The sequence below is a fragment of the Haliotis rubra genome, unplaced genomic scaffold (genome assembly GCF_003918875.1).
Source record: "Haliotis rubra isolate DU_JTF1 unplaced genomic scaffold, ASM391887v1 Scf282, whole genome shotgun sequence".
NCBI lineage: Eukaryota > Metazoa > Mollusca > Gastropoda > Lepetellida > Haliotidae > Haliotis > Haliotis rubra.
In genome coordinates this window covers 590,748-607,022 of record NW_025766914.1, presented here as the reverse complement: position 1 = coordinate 607,022, position 16,275 = coordinate 590,748, and the positions used below count along the sequence as shown (strand labels likewise).

At 38.8% G+C, this 16,275-nt stretch overlaps 1 protein-coding gene across 6 annotated transcripts in view; it reads left to right on the top strand.

Annotated features, from left to right (window-relative positions):
* Nucleotides 1-2,445: 2,445 nt before the first annotated feature.
* Nucleotides 2,446-16,275, top strand: part of LOC124281328 (sodium- and chloride-dependent glycine transporter 1-like) — a 70,865-nt gene continuing 57,035 nt past the window's right edge. For 2 of the 6 annotated variants that reach the window (XM_046717364.1, XM_046717357.1), the window contains exon 1: nt 3,304-3,387. In XM_046717364.1, the coding sequence (XP_046573320.1) occupies nt 3,386-3,387 (2 nt within the window). In that variant the 5' untranslated portion in view covers nt 3,304-3,385. Of the gene's footprint in view, nt 2,469-3,291; nt 3,388-16,275 lie in introns of those variants that run through there. The other 4 variants (XM_046717362.1, XM_046717361.1, XM_046717359.1 and 1 more) reach the window with 4 other exon arrangements.

Sequence of the window (16,275 nt, the reverse complement as noted above, 5' to 3'; positions counted from 1 at the left end):
TTAGTATGTACATACTTAGTCATTCGTGTGTTTTTTCTAGAGACACAGAGAGAGGTATAATATATACATTTTGCGTTACATTGCGTAAGAATAATAGTTCATATATATGCAAATATCACATGGAAGCAAATACAAAAAACTAAAGTAAGAAAAGCAGTTAGACAATCCTAAAACAGCTCTTAAGTCCACTGCATGAATCCAATCAAAGGTTTGGTCCAGACTCGATCATTTTACAGCCTAAATGTTACACAAAACCAAATATTTTCCCACAGATATCTATAGTAACGTTATAGTTTGAAAACAAAATGAACGAAGCTACAAGCAGCTATTACATGTATATGTGTGCATAGTCTGGCAATACAATGTAAAATGTGACCACCTCAGTCAGCCCCTTTTCCAAGTACAGGAAACTAAACAGACCAACCCCAGATGAAAACCGCTTGAAAATACGCGCGGTCGCATTCAGCATGCGTCATCATGTAAAAAAGACAACACTAGATATTAAAACATATTATCAGTTACAATTACGGGGAGTACATAAAAAACCCACACAAAACCACCCAATGTTAGCTGCCAGATGATTCAGTCCGTACTGAAAAGTGCCTGTTACGCTTTATATAGATATAGATCTTTCGGTTCTGAAGTGAGGTGAAATGGGGTTTAGCGTCGTACTTAAGAATATTTCGCTCATGTGACGACGTGCATGCGTTTGTATGTGTGGCTGCTTGTGCTAGCCCAGACTTAAGTTGCTTTTATAGTGCTAGCTCACTGATATACCATGCCGCAGTGAAGCATGAATACCCCACTCAGACACATTATACTGACTCCGAGCTGACCAGTCCTTGTTGTACCCATTAATACCGAGCGCCAGACAGGGAGCAACAAGTACCATATTTTGACGTCTTTGGTATGACGCGGTCGGGGATCGAACCCGCAACCTTCCGCTCTCCGGGCGGACGCTCTAACCACTACACCACGGAGGCGGTTTTGAATTTTAGACTAGTCTGAGGTCTGAGTTAGATGTAGATGTATCTAGACACAAATTTCGTTGAAGCGAGTGACAATATATATTCAAGACTGATTAAACCTGAACTAAGCATATGGTTGTACTGCACACATAATGAGAGTGTGACTAGGCTTCAACGCCTTTTTAACAGTATTCCAGTTGTATAAGGGCTTGTCAGCTCAACATGGGAACAAAGCCCGAAGTAATACAGGTCTCAGACGTGTACCACTTTGGCGACTCTAGCAAGGGTATGGTGTTGATGAACCTAGAAACACATCTCACTTACTCTCGCGGATTCGAAACCATTCTCAAAGATTCCCTGGGTGCCTAAGGGCTGCCATTCTTCACAGGCAATTTCGGAGGTATCAAACCTTTTTCTTTGCCCTAAGATCTGTATCCAAGGTATCGTTTACACTTGTCCGTTGATGTTTATGTCAGCACGTAGCCCATATTGCAACAAAGAAACTTCTGGAGTAGGCAATATATTGTGACATCACAACTTGGACTATTGCATCCATAGGCCCATGGTATTCGCAAAAATCTGTCTGAGATCGAAAACAACAAATCTGGACTGACTCTGACACGGACACCTCTGGATGCTCCGTGCATTTTCTACAACATCAGGTTAATGGGATAAAGGTATGATTGGGAATGCGTGCAAAAATACGGATAGTTTTAAGAGTGTTAAGTTTATTTTTGCATTTGAGCCTCATGGCCCATAGTGCTAAGATAGAAAAAGCATACAATTCGCAAGATATATTGATACATAATGCAAGACTACTTAACATGGTACATTTCTTTTGAGAACAATGACTTCTTTATAAGAACAGAATTGGTAGCTAACATTAATGAGACAAATTTATCATGGGGTGGATTGTTATAATAATATGGTGGTATAAACAGTTTTGTACTTCTCATATAACGAGGACATAACAAAAGGAAATAAAATTTTATAAATCTTCAACATATCCTAAATTACACTTTGAGCATAACAGTTGGTAATGATCTTTCAGACGTTTAAAACGTAGTAACTAAACATTTAATTTATGCGATGCACATCTATATTTACAGTACACTCTTGAGAGATCTTTGGACTGAAACAGCTCTAATACATACGAGGGTCCTTGGAAGGCCACCGTCACCCCTCATGTTATGAGTTACAGTTACACTGACTAACGGTTACTGACGCGCACTTGAACGCACTTGTTTTGTGAACAGATGTGCTGGTGTAAAAGTAATGTTCATCTGGATCACTGATTTTCATGGGAATTACACATAATAACTGACTGTACGCATTGACCGAGTGTTCAACATATACATTTAATTATTTTTATGTTCAAGAACCATAAATTCATCATTGCGGTATCAACGCGTGTTTAAATGTTCCAGTGTAGTCTGTGACCATACCACGGAGGCGTGCTTTGTGATGCAGTAAAGTGGTGTGACTTCAATGGGTCTGAAGGTACGAGAAACCCTATCACTTTACCGTACGCCTGTTGAATCGTGACAGTTACTATCGCCTGCATCCAGTTTCGCCCACAACTGCTTTAACGATCGTCGAGAAATTAAGTTTGTGTAGAACAACGCATACACTCTTTAGATAGCTCTCCCACGTTTCATATGTTGACGTGTCCTCTGTCACTGTACATCTACTATCTTCAGTTTTGTTTGAGTTTCAATAACTTGAGATTATCTGGTTCCCTTTCAACAAGTGTGAGTTTAGTTTTACTCCACCTTTTGCAAAGTTACAGCAATCTCCCGACTGAGAACACCAGAAATGGGCTTCACACATTGTACCCATGTGGGGAATCGAACCCGAGTCTTCGGCGTGACAAGCGAACGCTTTAACCACTTGACTACCCCACAGTAACCTTTCAACAGTTAACTGTGTAGCGTAGAATGTCGGACTCTCTTATTTCATCAAACTACATGTCTTCTTTTTGTGTGTCATTATAAGACGATGTCGTATTTATAAAATGTCGATATTTATTGAATACGTTCTAACATATATGCTTGAAACATTTTTATTGTGATTTGGAGCAATTGAAAAACGTCGTCATATGAGCGAAATATTCCCAAGTACGACGTTAAACCCAATTTCACCTCACCTCAATTAACATTCAATCTCATGATATATTTGATAATATTCGACATTATTAAACCTTACTTATGTAAAAAAATGAAAATATCGAACTAGTTGAACCACGCTTGAAGGTCAGTAGACCGAATAGAACTGTGTTAACCCAATATTGTGTAAGATGAATGATCTGCGCACGCACGTCGGCTAACAGTACAATAACTTGGGCATGTTGATGGTTCATTCTATTCCACCAGATCAGATACGTCACCATCAACGCTAGAAAGGGTAAGCAACATATCATGTAAGCAACATGTCATGTTATTCTTTATTTCGAAGGATCTTACATGAATTTCACAATTACTTTGTACAGTTTCATTTATTTTATGACTGTCAATCCGTGACGATACGTTTTGTTCGCGTAAAGGAGAGAGTAAACTGCGCCAGGGGTGGCACCATTTCCAGACTGTTTGGTTAAAACATATCACATTGATGATACACATTCGGACTGGACAGAAGCGATCCATTTACGAAATCACCTTCCTTATTTGAAATATTGAGTCATAGTCATATACACATATTCGGTATTACATCAATGTGTGTCAATGTGTACATCAGGCAGTTTAACAGATCTGTTATCAATATGAGCTACGTTTCGGTGTAGGTTCTAACAGCGTTATCAAGCAAGTGATGTTCAACAAAGCACTATATATACGTAGTAAAGTTGCACGGTAGGTTAACTGATGTTTACACAATTAATAAGGTTGATGTACAAGGTTGGATAACTATTGCCTTCTTGTGGAATCATTCTCCATATGTATGTATCCCACAGAGTGAAGAGACAGTTGTTTACATGTTTGTCTACCTGTGTGCCTCTCTTTACCCACTATACCTTGTTGACCATGAGCCACAAAGTCCATAAACTTTTCAACCATATATTCTGCATGGTGAGTCTGCTGATCTGATTGTCAGTGATGAGGACGATGGAGTTTGTTTATGTTAATGTCTACCTAGTGCCGTATTGTCATTCAATAGATAATTACCGATTTTGAGTTATGACTATGTTGTATTTCAATTCATAATTCTCATTTGGAGACAAACGGACAGGAGAGAATGTTCTACAATACTACTACTACTACTACTACTACTACTACTACTACTACTACTAATAATAATAAAAAAACCAACTTCTACAGACAACTGAAAACAAAGGGTGATGGTGAGCATGATAAACGGCCTTCGATGGATGACAATGAAAGGTTCTGGAAACAGTTGTGGGCTATACCCGGCAACTGTAACCTAGAGGCACCATGGGTCCGTGATTATGACCATGCAATGCATGAGAAGGTAACTAGGTAGTTTGTCTGTTACATCTCACCAGATTGCCTGAAAAGTGTTATAAAAAAGTCCAAATCTAATACAGCTCCAGGGCCTGATGACATTCGAAACCGGTATTGGAAACTGTTCCCCTGTGTCCAAACACCATTACTACACTGTTTCAATACTCTCGTGGACACAGGTGATGTTCCTCCATGGTTCTGCAAAGATCGCACAATACTTCTCCCCAAGAAAGGAGACTTGACTGATCCCAAAAACTTCCGCCCTATCACATGTTTGAATACACAATACAAAATATTCACAGGGTGTTTGACAAACCTCGTGTCGTCTTTCTGCTCTTCCAATAATATCATTAACAGAGAGCAGAAGGGAGCAAGGAAGGGATGTTGGGGGTGCAAGGATCAACTTCTTGTACAGAAAATGATTTTGGAAGAGGCTAAACCATATCACCGCAATCTCTGTCCCTCACGAATGGATTCTGAAGTCTCTTCTTTGTATTGACCTCCCTGAGCGACTACTTGATTTACTCAAGTCTTTAATGAGTTGCTGGTCGACTCAACTTGAGATGTACTCGCAAGGGCAGGTGCAGACTTCAGAATCTATTCCAATCAGAAGGGGAATATTTCAGGGGAATTCTTTTAGTCCTTTGCTTTTTTGTCTGTCTTTAAATCCTGCTCAATAAAGAGGAGGGTTACCATGCCGGACCTCCTCAGCACAGATCCCCAACATCTCTAACTCATCTCCTTTACATGGATGACATCGAGCTCCTTGCTAAAGGAGATTCCAATTTTGAAAGAGCAGGTTCTCCTTGTCGAGTCCTTTTCTAATGATATCGGCATGACATTTAGACTCGGCAAATGTAATACTCTTCATTTGAAACGTGGCAAGGTAGTTAATGATGGATCGGTCAAGTTACAAGGGGGAGGAGTTATTGAGCATCTTGTGGAAGATCAAGCCTACACCTATCTTGGAATGCAAGTTCGAGACAAGCTCCAGAATGCCCAGATTCAAGGCAAACTTTGGGCCGAGTACAAATCTCGTTTAAAGAAAATCTCAGAGCTAAATGCTCGAAACAAAGTCAAAGCCACCAATACTTATGCTGTGCCAGTCCTTTCCTATTCCTTTGGAGTAGTTGATTGGACAAAACAAGACATCCAGAGTCTTGACCGTCTGACCAGAAGGATCATGTCTGATAACAGAGCCCACCACCCTCGTTCCTCTCTTAACCGTTTATAGATGCCAATCAATTCTGGAGGTCGGGGTTTGTTTAATGTGGAGGCTCTTCATGAAAGAATTTTATTGTGTACTTTTGCACATATTTATTTATCGGACGATCCTCTAGTGATGCATGTGAAGACTCATGATGAAAGCAAGGAATTCCACAGCTATGTTAAGCGTGCCAAGGTTGAGATTTCAGGTTGATTTTGTTGATGGCGATGTACTGCTGGACGGTACAGCGATGGGAGTAAACCAGGTGAAGTCCTTCACCAAGTCTGCTCAAAGTCGGTCTTTTGTGGAGAAGCTTTCTGAGAAGCCATTGCATCATGTGAAACTGAGGGCTTTCTTTTTGCTGCTCAGGACCAGTCACTTCCCACTCGCAATCGCCTAAATGTGATTCTTAAAGAAAATATCAATATGAAATGTCGACTTTGCAATGAATTCACAGAGACTGTCCAACACCTTGTCAGTGGATGCCCTTCCTTGGCACAAACATCATATCTTAAACGACATGATGGCATGGCTCGTTGCTTTTACTACCGTCTCCGACATGCCTGTGGCTTTGACTCCGAGGTCCATCCATGGTACGACCCTGAACATGTCCAGGGCGTCATGGAAAATGATGCTTTCAAACTTCTGTGGAATAGGTCCATATACAGCCTCAGAAGAATTCCAGCTAACAAACCTGATCTTGTCCTTTTTGATAAAGCCCTTCTGATACTCTGGGTAATGCAGAAGGCTGCAGTGTTGAGGAGCCTTCATATTCTCCGGGAAGTTCTTGGTGGGTTCGACTAGGCAGCGTTTCCTTGGAGAAGTCCCATCCGCTGTCTGGGCTGCGTGTAGAGGGGGCAAGTGCCCTTAGCTGATGATCACCCGAACCCTCCCTGTTGCATTTTCATCTTTAATCTGTAAAAGAAGAATTCCTGCCAACAAACCTTATGTTGGCCTTTTTGATAAAGCCAGTGAATTTATTTATATCATTGAATATTCTGTCCTTTTTGACAGCAATGTGATTGGCAAGATTCAGGAAAAGCATGACTAATATGCGGACCTCGCCTTTGAAATGTCTCGCTTGCATCCCAAGTACACTGTCGTCAGACTCCCCATTGTTCTCGGTGCCCTTGGTTTGGTACCTCTTGATCTCTTGGCACAAATCAGGAGAGTTCCCGGGTTCTCCACCGGGAAAACAGCCCTTCTGACATTCTGGGTAATGCAGAAGGCTGCAGTGCTGGGGAGTCTACATATTCTCCGGAAAGGTCTTGGAGGGTTCGACTAGGCAGCGTTTCCTAGGAGCGTTTCCCATTAACTGTCTGGGCAGCGGGTAGAGGGGGCAAGGGCCCTGAGCTGATGATGAGCTTTACCAGCCTGACTGTGCCAGGATCACCCTAACCCTGTCTGCTGCATATTATCTTTAATCTGTAAATAATAATAATAATAACTATATATAAAAACCTTTATTGGTATACGGCCTTAATGTTATGTTTATTTCAGTACTTAATAAGGCCACAGGCCTATAGTACATTACAATACAATATATACAATCAGACATAGTATAAAAATATAAATAGAATTGTAAAAGCTCACCCAGCTAGATTGCAGACTCATTTTGCAATTATGTTAACTCTGTACTTGGAGGCATGATAAATGAACATAGCTAAATCTTGCAGAACTTTACCATTTGTATTTGACAACAATAAATGAAATTTAGTTAAATTTGGGTATGTAAAGTAATTGGGTTGCAGATATCTTTCTCTCAGTTGTAAGTAAACAGGACATACAAGCAGAACATGATACTCATCTTCAACTGAAACATTGCAAATTGCAAATTCTTTGGTACCGACTAATGTTTTTCATAACGTCCCGTTTCAATACAAATGTCATGGGAGGAACATCTAAAACGTGAAAGAGCAGTTCGGAACTTTTTAACGGTAATCGTATGTAGGTAATCTTCCTGAATTATTTGCGATTTAAATAGTTTGTAATAAAAACACTTGTTTGATAAAGCCAGTGAAGCAGTCCATGTCTGTATATACATATCTTTTAACCTTTGTGTTAATGACAATACAAAATTTGATTTTGAATACATATTCTGATTTTGCCAAACTTGTCCGTAACCACTACTGAAAAGTAACTCTCTAACTCCAGTAACCCAGTTTATCTTTCCATTTTTATCATAAAGTAACATCATATTATAGCATTGTTTTGGGAGTCTGTAAAAAGTGGCGTAAAACCAAACTCAGTCAGTCAGTCAGTCTGTATGAAGGCATATCAAGAAGTCTTAACCAGTATTTGATATCCCTAATATTTGAGTGTAGATAAAGTGGAAACCGACCACACTCACCACATACCATCAGGTTAGACGTACCTATTTTCACACCTAAGAATGTTTTACAGGCATATAAATGAATTTTTTCTATCACATCAAAATTTTGTACACCCCACACTTCTGAACCATATAATAAAATTGGGAGTATTTTAACATCATATATTTTGAAAAATGATTGTTATGAAATATTTCCCAACAAACTCAAGTGTTTGAAAATACTTACAAAAGCCTTTTTTGTTTGGATTGTTGCCTGATATGAATGTTCCTTCCCTAACAGATCCCTACTGAAGTAAACACCTAGATATTTATAAAATCCTGTAGTTTCTAACTTTTCTCCTTTAAAGAACCAATAACCACTACGTGATAACTGCCCCTTCTTAAATATAAGAACTTCTGTTGACTGTCAATTTCCATTCATCACAGTAAGTTTCAAAGTCATTGATTTGTCTCTGTAGACCTTTGACTGTGGATGAAAACAGAATAATATCATCTGCAAACAACAGTAAGAATAACTGGGTTATATCTGGATGAAGCTGGATACCGTGATTGCAGTTCTCATTAATTTGAGTGGCTAATTCATTCATGAAAAAGGTAAATAGAAACGGACTTAAAATGCACTCTTGTCTAACTCCTAACTGGCTGATTAAAGTTTTTGAAATTTAATTATTGTTACGAACACACACCTTTACATTCTCATAAATACTACATAAAAGTTTATTCATTTTGATACTAAGACCATGAGTTTTTAAAAGAGTCCATAGCTTATGCCTCTGCACTGAGTCAAATGCCTTGGCAAAGTCAACGAAGAGTACATAACATATTTATTGACTAAAGCTTGATTGATAAGAACATTATTAATTGTTGAATAACCTTCTCCAAAACATGCTTGTTCCTCATTAATTTTATTGAGAGTATTTGCCCAGAAAACTAACCTTTTGTTGAATATATAGGTAAATATTTTGCCAAATATACCAAGTAGGGTAATGCCTCTATAATTGTTTATGTTATTCAGATTTCCTTGTTTATGTATCGGTACAATTAATCCTACTGACCATGATTCTGGAGACGTTCCATTTTCTAGAATGACATTGAATATAAGTTCAAGATAAGGCACAGTGATATCTGACGAGTGTTTAAAAAACTCTGGAATACTAGTAATCTGGTCTAAACCTGGTGATTTGTTATTTTTAAGATGGTGCATACTCTCCAGAATCTCCCCTCTACTAATAGGGGAATCAAGTACATCATTTACAAACTGAGTATCTGGATGTGATTGAGTGTCACCTTGTGTCTCTTGACTCTGATAAGCACAGGGCAATTCAGTATCAGTAAATGAAAATAAGTCTTTAAAATAATGCTACCAGTCGCTAATGGTGATATTATTCACCTTCTGGGCCCGGTTGTTCAAAACTCGGTTATCTTTCAACCAGCCGTTAAGTACATATAACCGACTGTTACCTAATAACAGAGGGTTATCTTGTTGTTCAAAACTCTGTTAACTTTTAACAGGCTGTTAACGTGACGTTAAGTTAACACACTTAAGGACCTCCGCTAACTTTCTAACAATGTGGATAACTCGCAAATGGCGTTCATGGCTAACACTGCTTTCATGATGCCAGTTCAGCAAAGAAAGGACAGGGTGTATCGTGGACTGGACTTCGATATTGGAAATTATTCTGACGAAGAGTTACATACGAAACTGTATCTATGCACATCATAGGAACTAAAATACATGTTGTACAAGTACATGATGCCTACGTTTCATCTTTTAACACGTACACCCTATACCAGCGTATGATATGATATTGAACCAGGCTACATGCAGATAATTAAATTAGTTTCATGAAAAAATATCCGAACGATTACATTATGATACTGAAAGTGTAATCGGCGTGATATGGTGATTGTGTATGCTCTTATTCTACCGACCTTCATCTCAGAGAAATTGCCAAATACACTCCCATTTTAAGAAAGAGAAGAAGCCAGAAATGCCGATTATTACCGTTGTCGTTCTGCATGATTTTGCGTCAGTCATGGCGTCACGCAGCACAGAAACTTGACAGTTTCGTGTAAACACATCACATTCCTGTATTGTATCTATTTTTAATTTCCTATTTCTTGCTACTATGCTCTTTCCATGCAAATGGGTGTCTGAAAATGTGCGAAAATGCTACACAGTGTAAAGTCTGAAATTTTCTTTGTATACATTTCAAACAGGTGTTGTCTTTCGAGCACAGCAGATGTTTCCACCCCCAATATCTTTCGTTTCACTTTACCTAGACACTTGGTATTGGTGCCAAAAGGACCAGTTGTATGACGAATTCAGTAGGGCTGGGACGAGAAGGAAACAATGGAATCGAGTACCCGCCTGTACGTACCCGAATCGGAATCGAGTACCCGGAAATGTAAGAAATACATTCGGGTCAACTTTCTAAATATTCAATCACGATTTGACAGAGATTATTATAGAAAACCTGAACAGTTGGTAATAAGACATTAAAACTGACCTCAAGCTATTTAATTTACGTCTGTTTAACCAATATAGAGAGTAACATCATTACTTACATTCCTCGTTATAACAACAAACGTTTTGTTCCTGCTGCTACTGTAACTTAACTACTCACTGCTGATGCACAGATAAATTACAGTCATTAAAACTATGCTCCATTAATCACACACTACCAATGATGTAAAAACCCGTGAATTTCCGGGTTAGAATATTTAATATTCAGTAACCCATGCTTGTCGTAAGAGGCGACTAACGGGATCGGGTGGTCAGACTCGCTGACTTGGTTGACATATGTCATCGGTTCCCAATTGCGCACATTGATGCTCATGTTGTTGATGACTGAATTGTCTGGTCCAGATTCGATTATTTACAGACCACCGCCATATAGCTGGAATATTGCTGAGTGCGGCATAAAACTAAACTCACTCACTCACTCAATGATGTAAATGTGTGTTACGTCAAAAATGAAAAAGACAAGCTATTGTCTGCCTTTGTCATTACAGAGCTCTCTCCCTTTCCGGATACTCGATTCCTAGTAATAGGACTCGATTCCATCTGTACCCGACCCGGATTTGAGTACCCGAGTACCCGTCCCAGCCTTAGAATGCAGTGATTCACTTGTCGCCGCTGAACATGAAATACAAGTGATGTAATTGGCGTTTCAATACCGGCCTTCGCGAAACGTGATTTTGTAAACACTATCCAATAGGGCGCAAAGTGCACCTGGGCGTTCGTGTGAGTGTATTTATGAAAACATCTGAACACGATTCCAGGCTTATCGGCAACGTTTCAGAATTATTAGGGATTTTATTAAAAACTGATATCATTGTTAATTAATATGCTATTTTTAAAAGCCTATACTCCAAGTAATTATCCGATTTTGTTTTGATATGTCCGTCTGGCATCCCTTTCCATAGATGGATTTTAATTATATTTTTACAAATCATTTCAGCAATAGGCCTAATTTCTTTTTCATTCTTCGAATGCTTTAATTGAAGCAAATCATCTTTTAAAAATGCTGTATTAATTGATGATAAACATTGCTCTCGCAACTGATGTGTAGGAAAAGAAACAAAACATTATTATGTATCTATTTCTGTTGTGAGTGATATGCAGGCCTACTTCGTAGTCACTTCGATTAAATGTTATATTTGAATATCGAAACCTTTTTGTCACAGCGAACACAACACTATCTCTTGTCATATTACACGATAATATTTGGAATTTTTAACTTATTCTATAACAATATCTGAATGCTAATGTTATACACTGATAGGTTCATATAAGGAATACTATGGCACAATAGTATTTCTCTGCTGAATCGTTGCAGCGTTCTATAATACACTTATGAAATATAATACATGTTTTCCGTCCTTGAAGACATTGAAAAGAACTATCTATGCATTAAATGGAGGTTCACCTGATTAATGAGTATCGAGGAAATTATGGTCATCTACTACAGCGGTTTATAATACACTTATGAAATATAATATAAGTTTTCCGACCGAAAATAATTATGCATTTTCTGCAGTCACTTGTGAATTGAACTAAATGAAGGTTCATCTGATTAATGAGTATCGAGGAAATTATGTTCATGTATAAATTAGACGCAGCTTCATGTTTTTCAAGACATCTTTCCGGAATATACGTCTGTGAAGGCGTTCAGATAATGACGATATTGCACAGTATTATTCATGAGATTCCTGTCAAAAGTAAGGTTGAATAATAGATCGATTTTATTCAGCAGTGTTGGCCCTGGGGCCTATAGTATAATTACAGTTTGATTACTTGCACGTGGTGCTAGTAACATATTAAGTTTCTATTGGCATTGAATGCATATTTCAGATAAAAGCTAATGGTATTATTTTCACATCTATATTGTTTGATGTTAAAAGATTTGGCAATGTGTGTTCATACATTACAATTTTTGACAGAATTGGCAAATAATTAATAAATGATATTGATAGCATCTTCACGACTTGACCATTCAGTCATGACAATTTAAGGCGTGAAAAGTGAGCGATAGGTCTTGTGGGAATTCAAAGATTCTTTAAGACTGTAGCCGTCTAAGCGTAACTTTGTGTGTAATATTTATACATTTTCTATCAACGGACAACATGCTTCTAATATTAATATTATTTTCATGGATTCATCATATTTTATCTGCAGCTGTGCTATAGTTTTTCATTAAAATGTCTTTTCTGTTGCTGGAATTGAAGAAAGTCCCACACAGAGCTGGGATCATATGTCTTTGGAATATATATTATGCAAACGGCTGGAACCTTGTGTTCCAATACAAAACGTTCGTAACGCTACGACATTCGCATGCCTATGATAAACTACTGGACCATTGACTGGATTACATTCTTTTCGTCAGCAGAGAAATTTCGTCTTCTCTTTTTCCTTGTGGTGCAGGCGACATTTTGCGTTTCCATTTTTGGTAAACCGGAAGTAAACAGAAAACGGAACTCTGGGATATATGGAAGCTAACGTGTGACGTTAACCACACTGTTAAACTTTGACGGCGTCGTTAGCTAACGGCATGACTAACCATGTTTTGAACAACGCATATTTAACGTTCGGTTACCTAACGGCCGGTTAAGATAACCGAGTATTGAACAGCCGGGCCCTGATCTTTACCTAGACTGTTTAGTTATGACCTTGCTTTTTTTGAATGATGAACACTGTTTTGCAATAGTTGATTTTTCTCTTGAAAGTACTTTTGCCTTTTTTCTTTGCAAATAGCAGTATATTTGTTTCTAATGTTGTGATAATATCTGAGAGATTCTTTATCCTTACTTCTTCTAAAATGATTAAGAGCCCTACATATTTTCTTCTTAAAGAGATCACATTCAGCATCATACCATTTTACTCAACTGTTTTGATTTAGGTTTTCCAAAAGGTGTTTTCATGTTTGAACCAGCCAATTTCAAAGCATCTACTAAATAATTAATGCTCGCTTCAACATTTGACAATGCTGAATCAACTGAATTATCAAGTAAATCTTGAACTTGGTCAGAAAAAAGTTGATCTCTAAAATCTTGTAAATTGTCATTATCCCAGACAAACTTAAATGATGTATTGCTTTGATCATTCCTATCCCTGGAAAGATAATGCTTTTTGGGTACTCGTAGTTTCAGTGTAAATTGGATGTGAGTGGAATCTGAGCGAGATTCAACTCCAAAAATATACAACATTGTCAAATATTATGGAAGAAGCTACAATGTAGTCAATTGCACTTGTACATTACTCAAATAAAAGTTACACCAATAACACCAATAAAAGTGAAATCACCACCATTTTCATCAGTACAGCATCTTCCATTCATTATATGAATATTCAAAACTGAGCATAAATCAATTAAACATCTTCCAAAGTTGTTGACAATTTTATCAAGAGAAAACCGTTTAAGATTAAAATAGTCAGATATGAAATCAGACATGAAGTGACTATGATTCTCAGTATACTCTAATATGTCCTCAACAAAGTCAGATTTCGTTCCAGTCCTGGCAATGAAGTCACCACCACATAATAAGTGCACAGTTTTGTTAAATAAAATGAAAATAGCATTTTCTGAAATATGTGTTCGTTTTAAATATATATACAATTACTTCCTAACTAAGACTGATATACCGCCAGAGAGTCTACCATTTATCTGCACCTTTGTGATCTTGAAGAACATTACCTAGATCAAGATCCTTACACCAGTTTTGTGTAACTCCCATAATGTCAAATGATCTGATATAATTGACAAAGTCAATGTCACTTAATTTATTGTATATGCCTGAAATATTCCAGAAAAGAAATTTCACAACACTGTCATTGTCCTCAGGAATGTTGTCAGCTGAGTCTGTGAAATCCTGATGAAGCGTCCTAGAATCACTAGCATTACTGCCCCTCACTCGCCCCTGGCCACACCCCTAGTACGACTGCCCCCTGGTGGAAGTGTGGGAGGAGGATCTGAGCTGTCTACTGGATGGTTGATCCTGCTGAGTGGTGCGGTCCTGAGAATCCTGTGTGATTTCCTCTCTGGGCTCTTTCACAAGTTTGTTCCCTTCGTAATAAAATCACCACAAAGCTTGTACAGTTCCTGTCTCTGGTGGTTTGTGAGGTCGTTTACAATGCCGACACCTTTCTGCTTCAGTACGCTCCGTAGTTTCACCGAGTGCCATTTGTCCTCCCAATGGCACATGCGGACAATTATGGGCCTGGTTTTATTGGAAGTTTTACTCGTAAGGCGGTGAGCCCTTTTTTATGTCTCATGGCACAAGAGGATTCAAATCCTTTGATTTCCTGGCGTCGTTGAGGATTTCCAAGACTTGGTCTTACTCTCGTTGTAAGTTTCGTTGTGGCCCTCAGCCTCCGGTACTCCGTATAAAACCATGTTGTTGCGTCGGCCTCTTTGTTCCTGATCCTCAATACGGAATTCAAGATCACCAACATAATCTTGCATTCGATCAGTTCTTTCGATAAGAGCATCTATATCTTGTCGCAAAACCTGTTGTTCCTCTGTGTTAGTTTTCACTTCGTTCCTTAACCCTGTCATTTCTGATTTGAGGGATTTTATATCCTCTTTAATAGATACGATGTCTTTCGAAAGCCTTTGCTCAGAATCCTTTATCTGGTTTATTATAGCAGATTTCATATCATCCATTTCCTTACCAGATGGCCCTGGGTTCAACTCGACGTCTCCGGCAAGGTGGATCACTGATGGAGACTCTGTCACACTGGGAACGGTACCCGAATCGAGTGACCCCTGATTTCGCCATGTAAACAATGGTGACGTCACATATATGTTACACACGTCTCCTTTAGCACACAAAGACGCTGGTGGAATCCAAGAATACTCTAAATCCTTCACATAAGATCCCAAGAATGATCCAGCACACACCACAGTGAGAATTAGTGACCCACACAGTAGAATCCTGTATGCTGTATCCATGGCCGGTGTCCACTCACTAGTTGGATCGTAGGGTAGCACAGTTGCAATCTGTCTCACACACTTAGGAGGCACAAATCTTCCCATCCTGGCTCTCCAAACGTCCACCGGAATGCCCAAAGTTGCAGGGATTTTCATGCAATAAAATTCGATTTTCTTAGGAGTGTGAGAAAAACCGAATATGATATTCAAAGGAGATAACCATCCTCTTATACAGCCTTTAAATAGAACCATGATGTTATTAGTTATTCGTCATGTTGTTACTCCTGCTGGATAACCATGCATGTAGCGGTGGGTGATTAAGTGAGTGAGATTTATCAATATCACGACGGGGGACAACAGAAATGGGTTTCACGCGTTGTATCCATCTTGGGATAGAACTCGTGTCTTCTGCGTGACGAGCGAACACTTTAACAACAGGGCTACACCACAACTGCATGTAGCAGAGGCACCGTTCCCTATGGTCCCTGGTATGGTGGCCTACCTTTGGCTATGGAAACTGGCCAATGTAGTAAACTGAACTTGTGGCTATATTGGACCAATCAGATAAAAAATAAACCCCATGTAGCCATCATGCCTTGAATAAGTGTTCTGGACCACGCTGGTTTACGTTCGGAATAACTCATAGCTGGATCCTGACCTAATTTTCAACTCATAGTGCGTGTTACATTTCTAAACAGGTGTCACACTTGTCCTGGGCCGGACATAATCCCGCATTCATATATGTTGTGAGCTGAAGCTGATTGCCTGATGCAATTCCATATTTTGGCTTATACCATACGTTCCCGAGCTTACCTTTGCGCGAACACTTGGTATCATCACAATTTTACAGTGATTCATAAAACACATGCTCTGTCTGCAT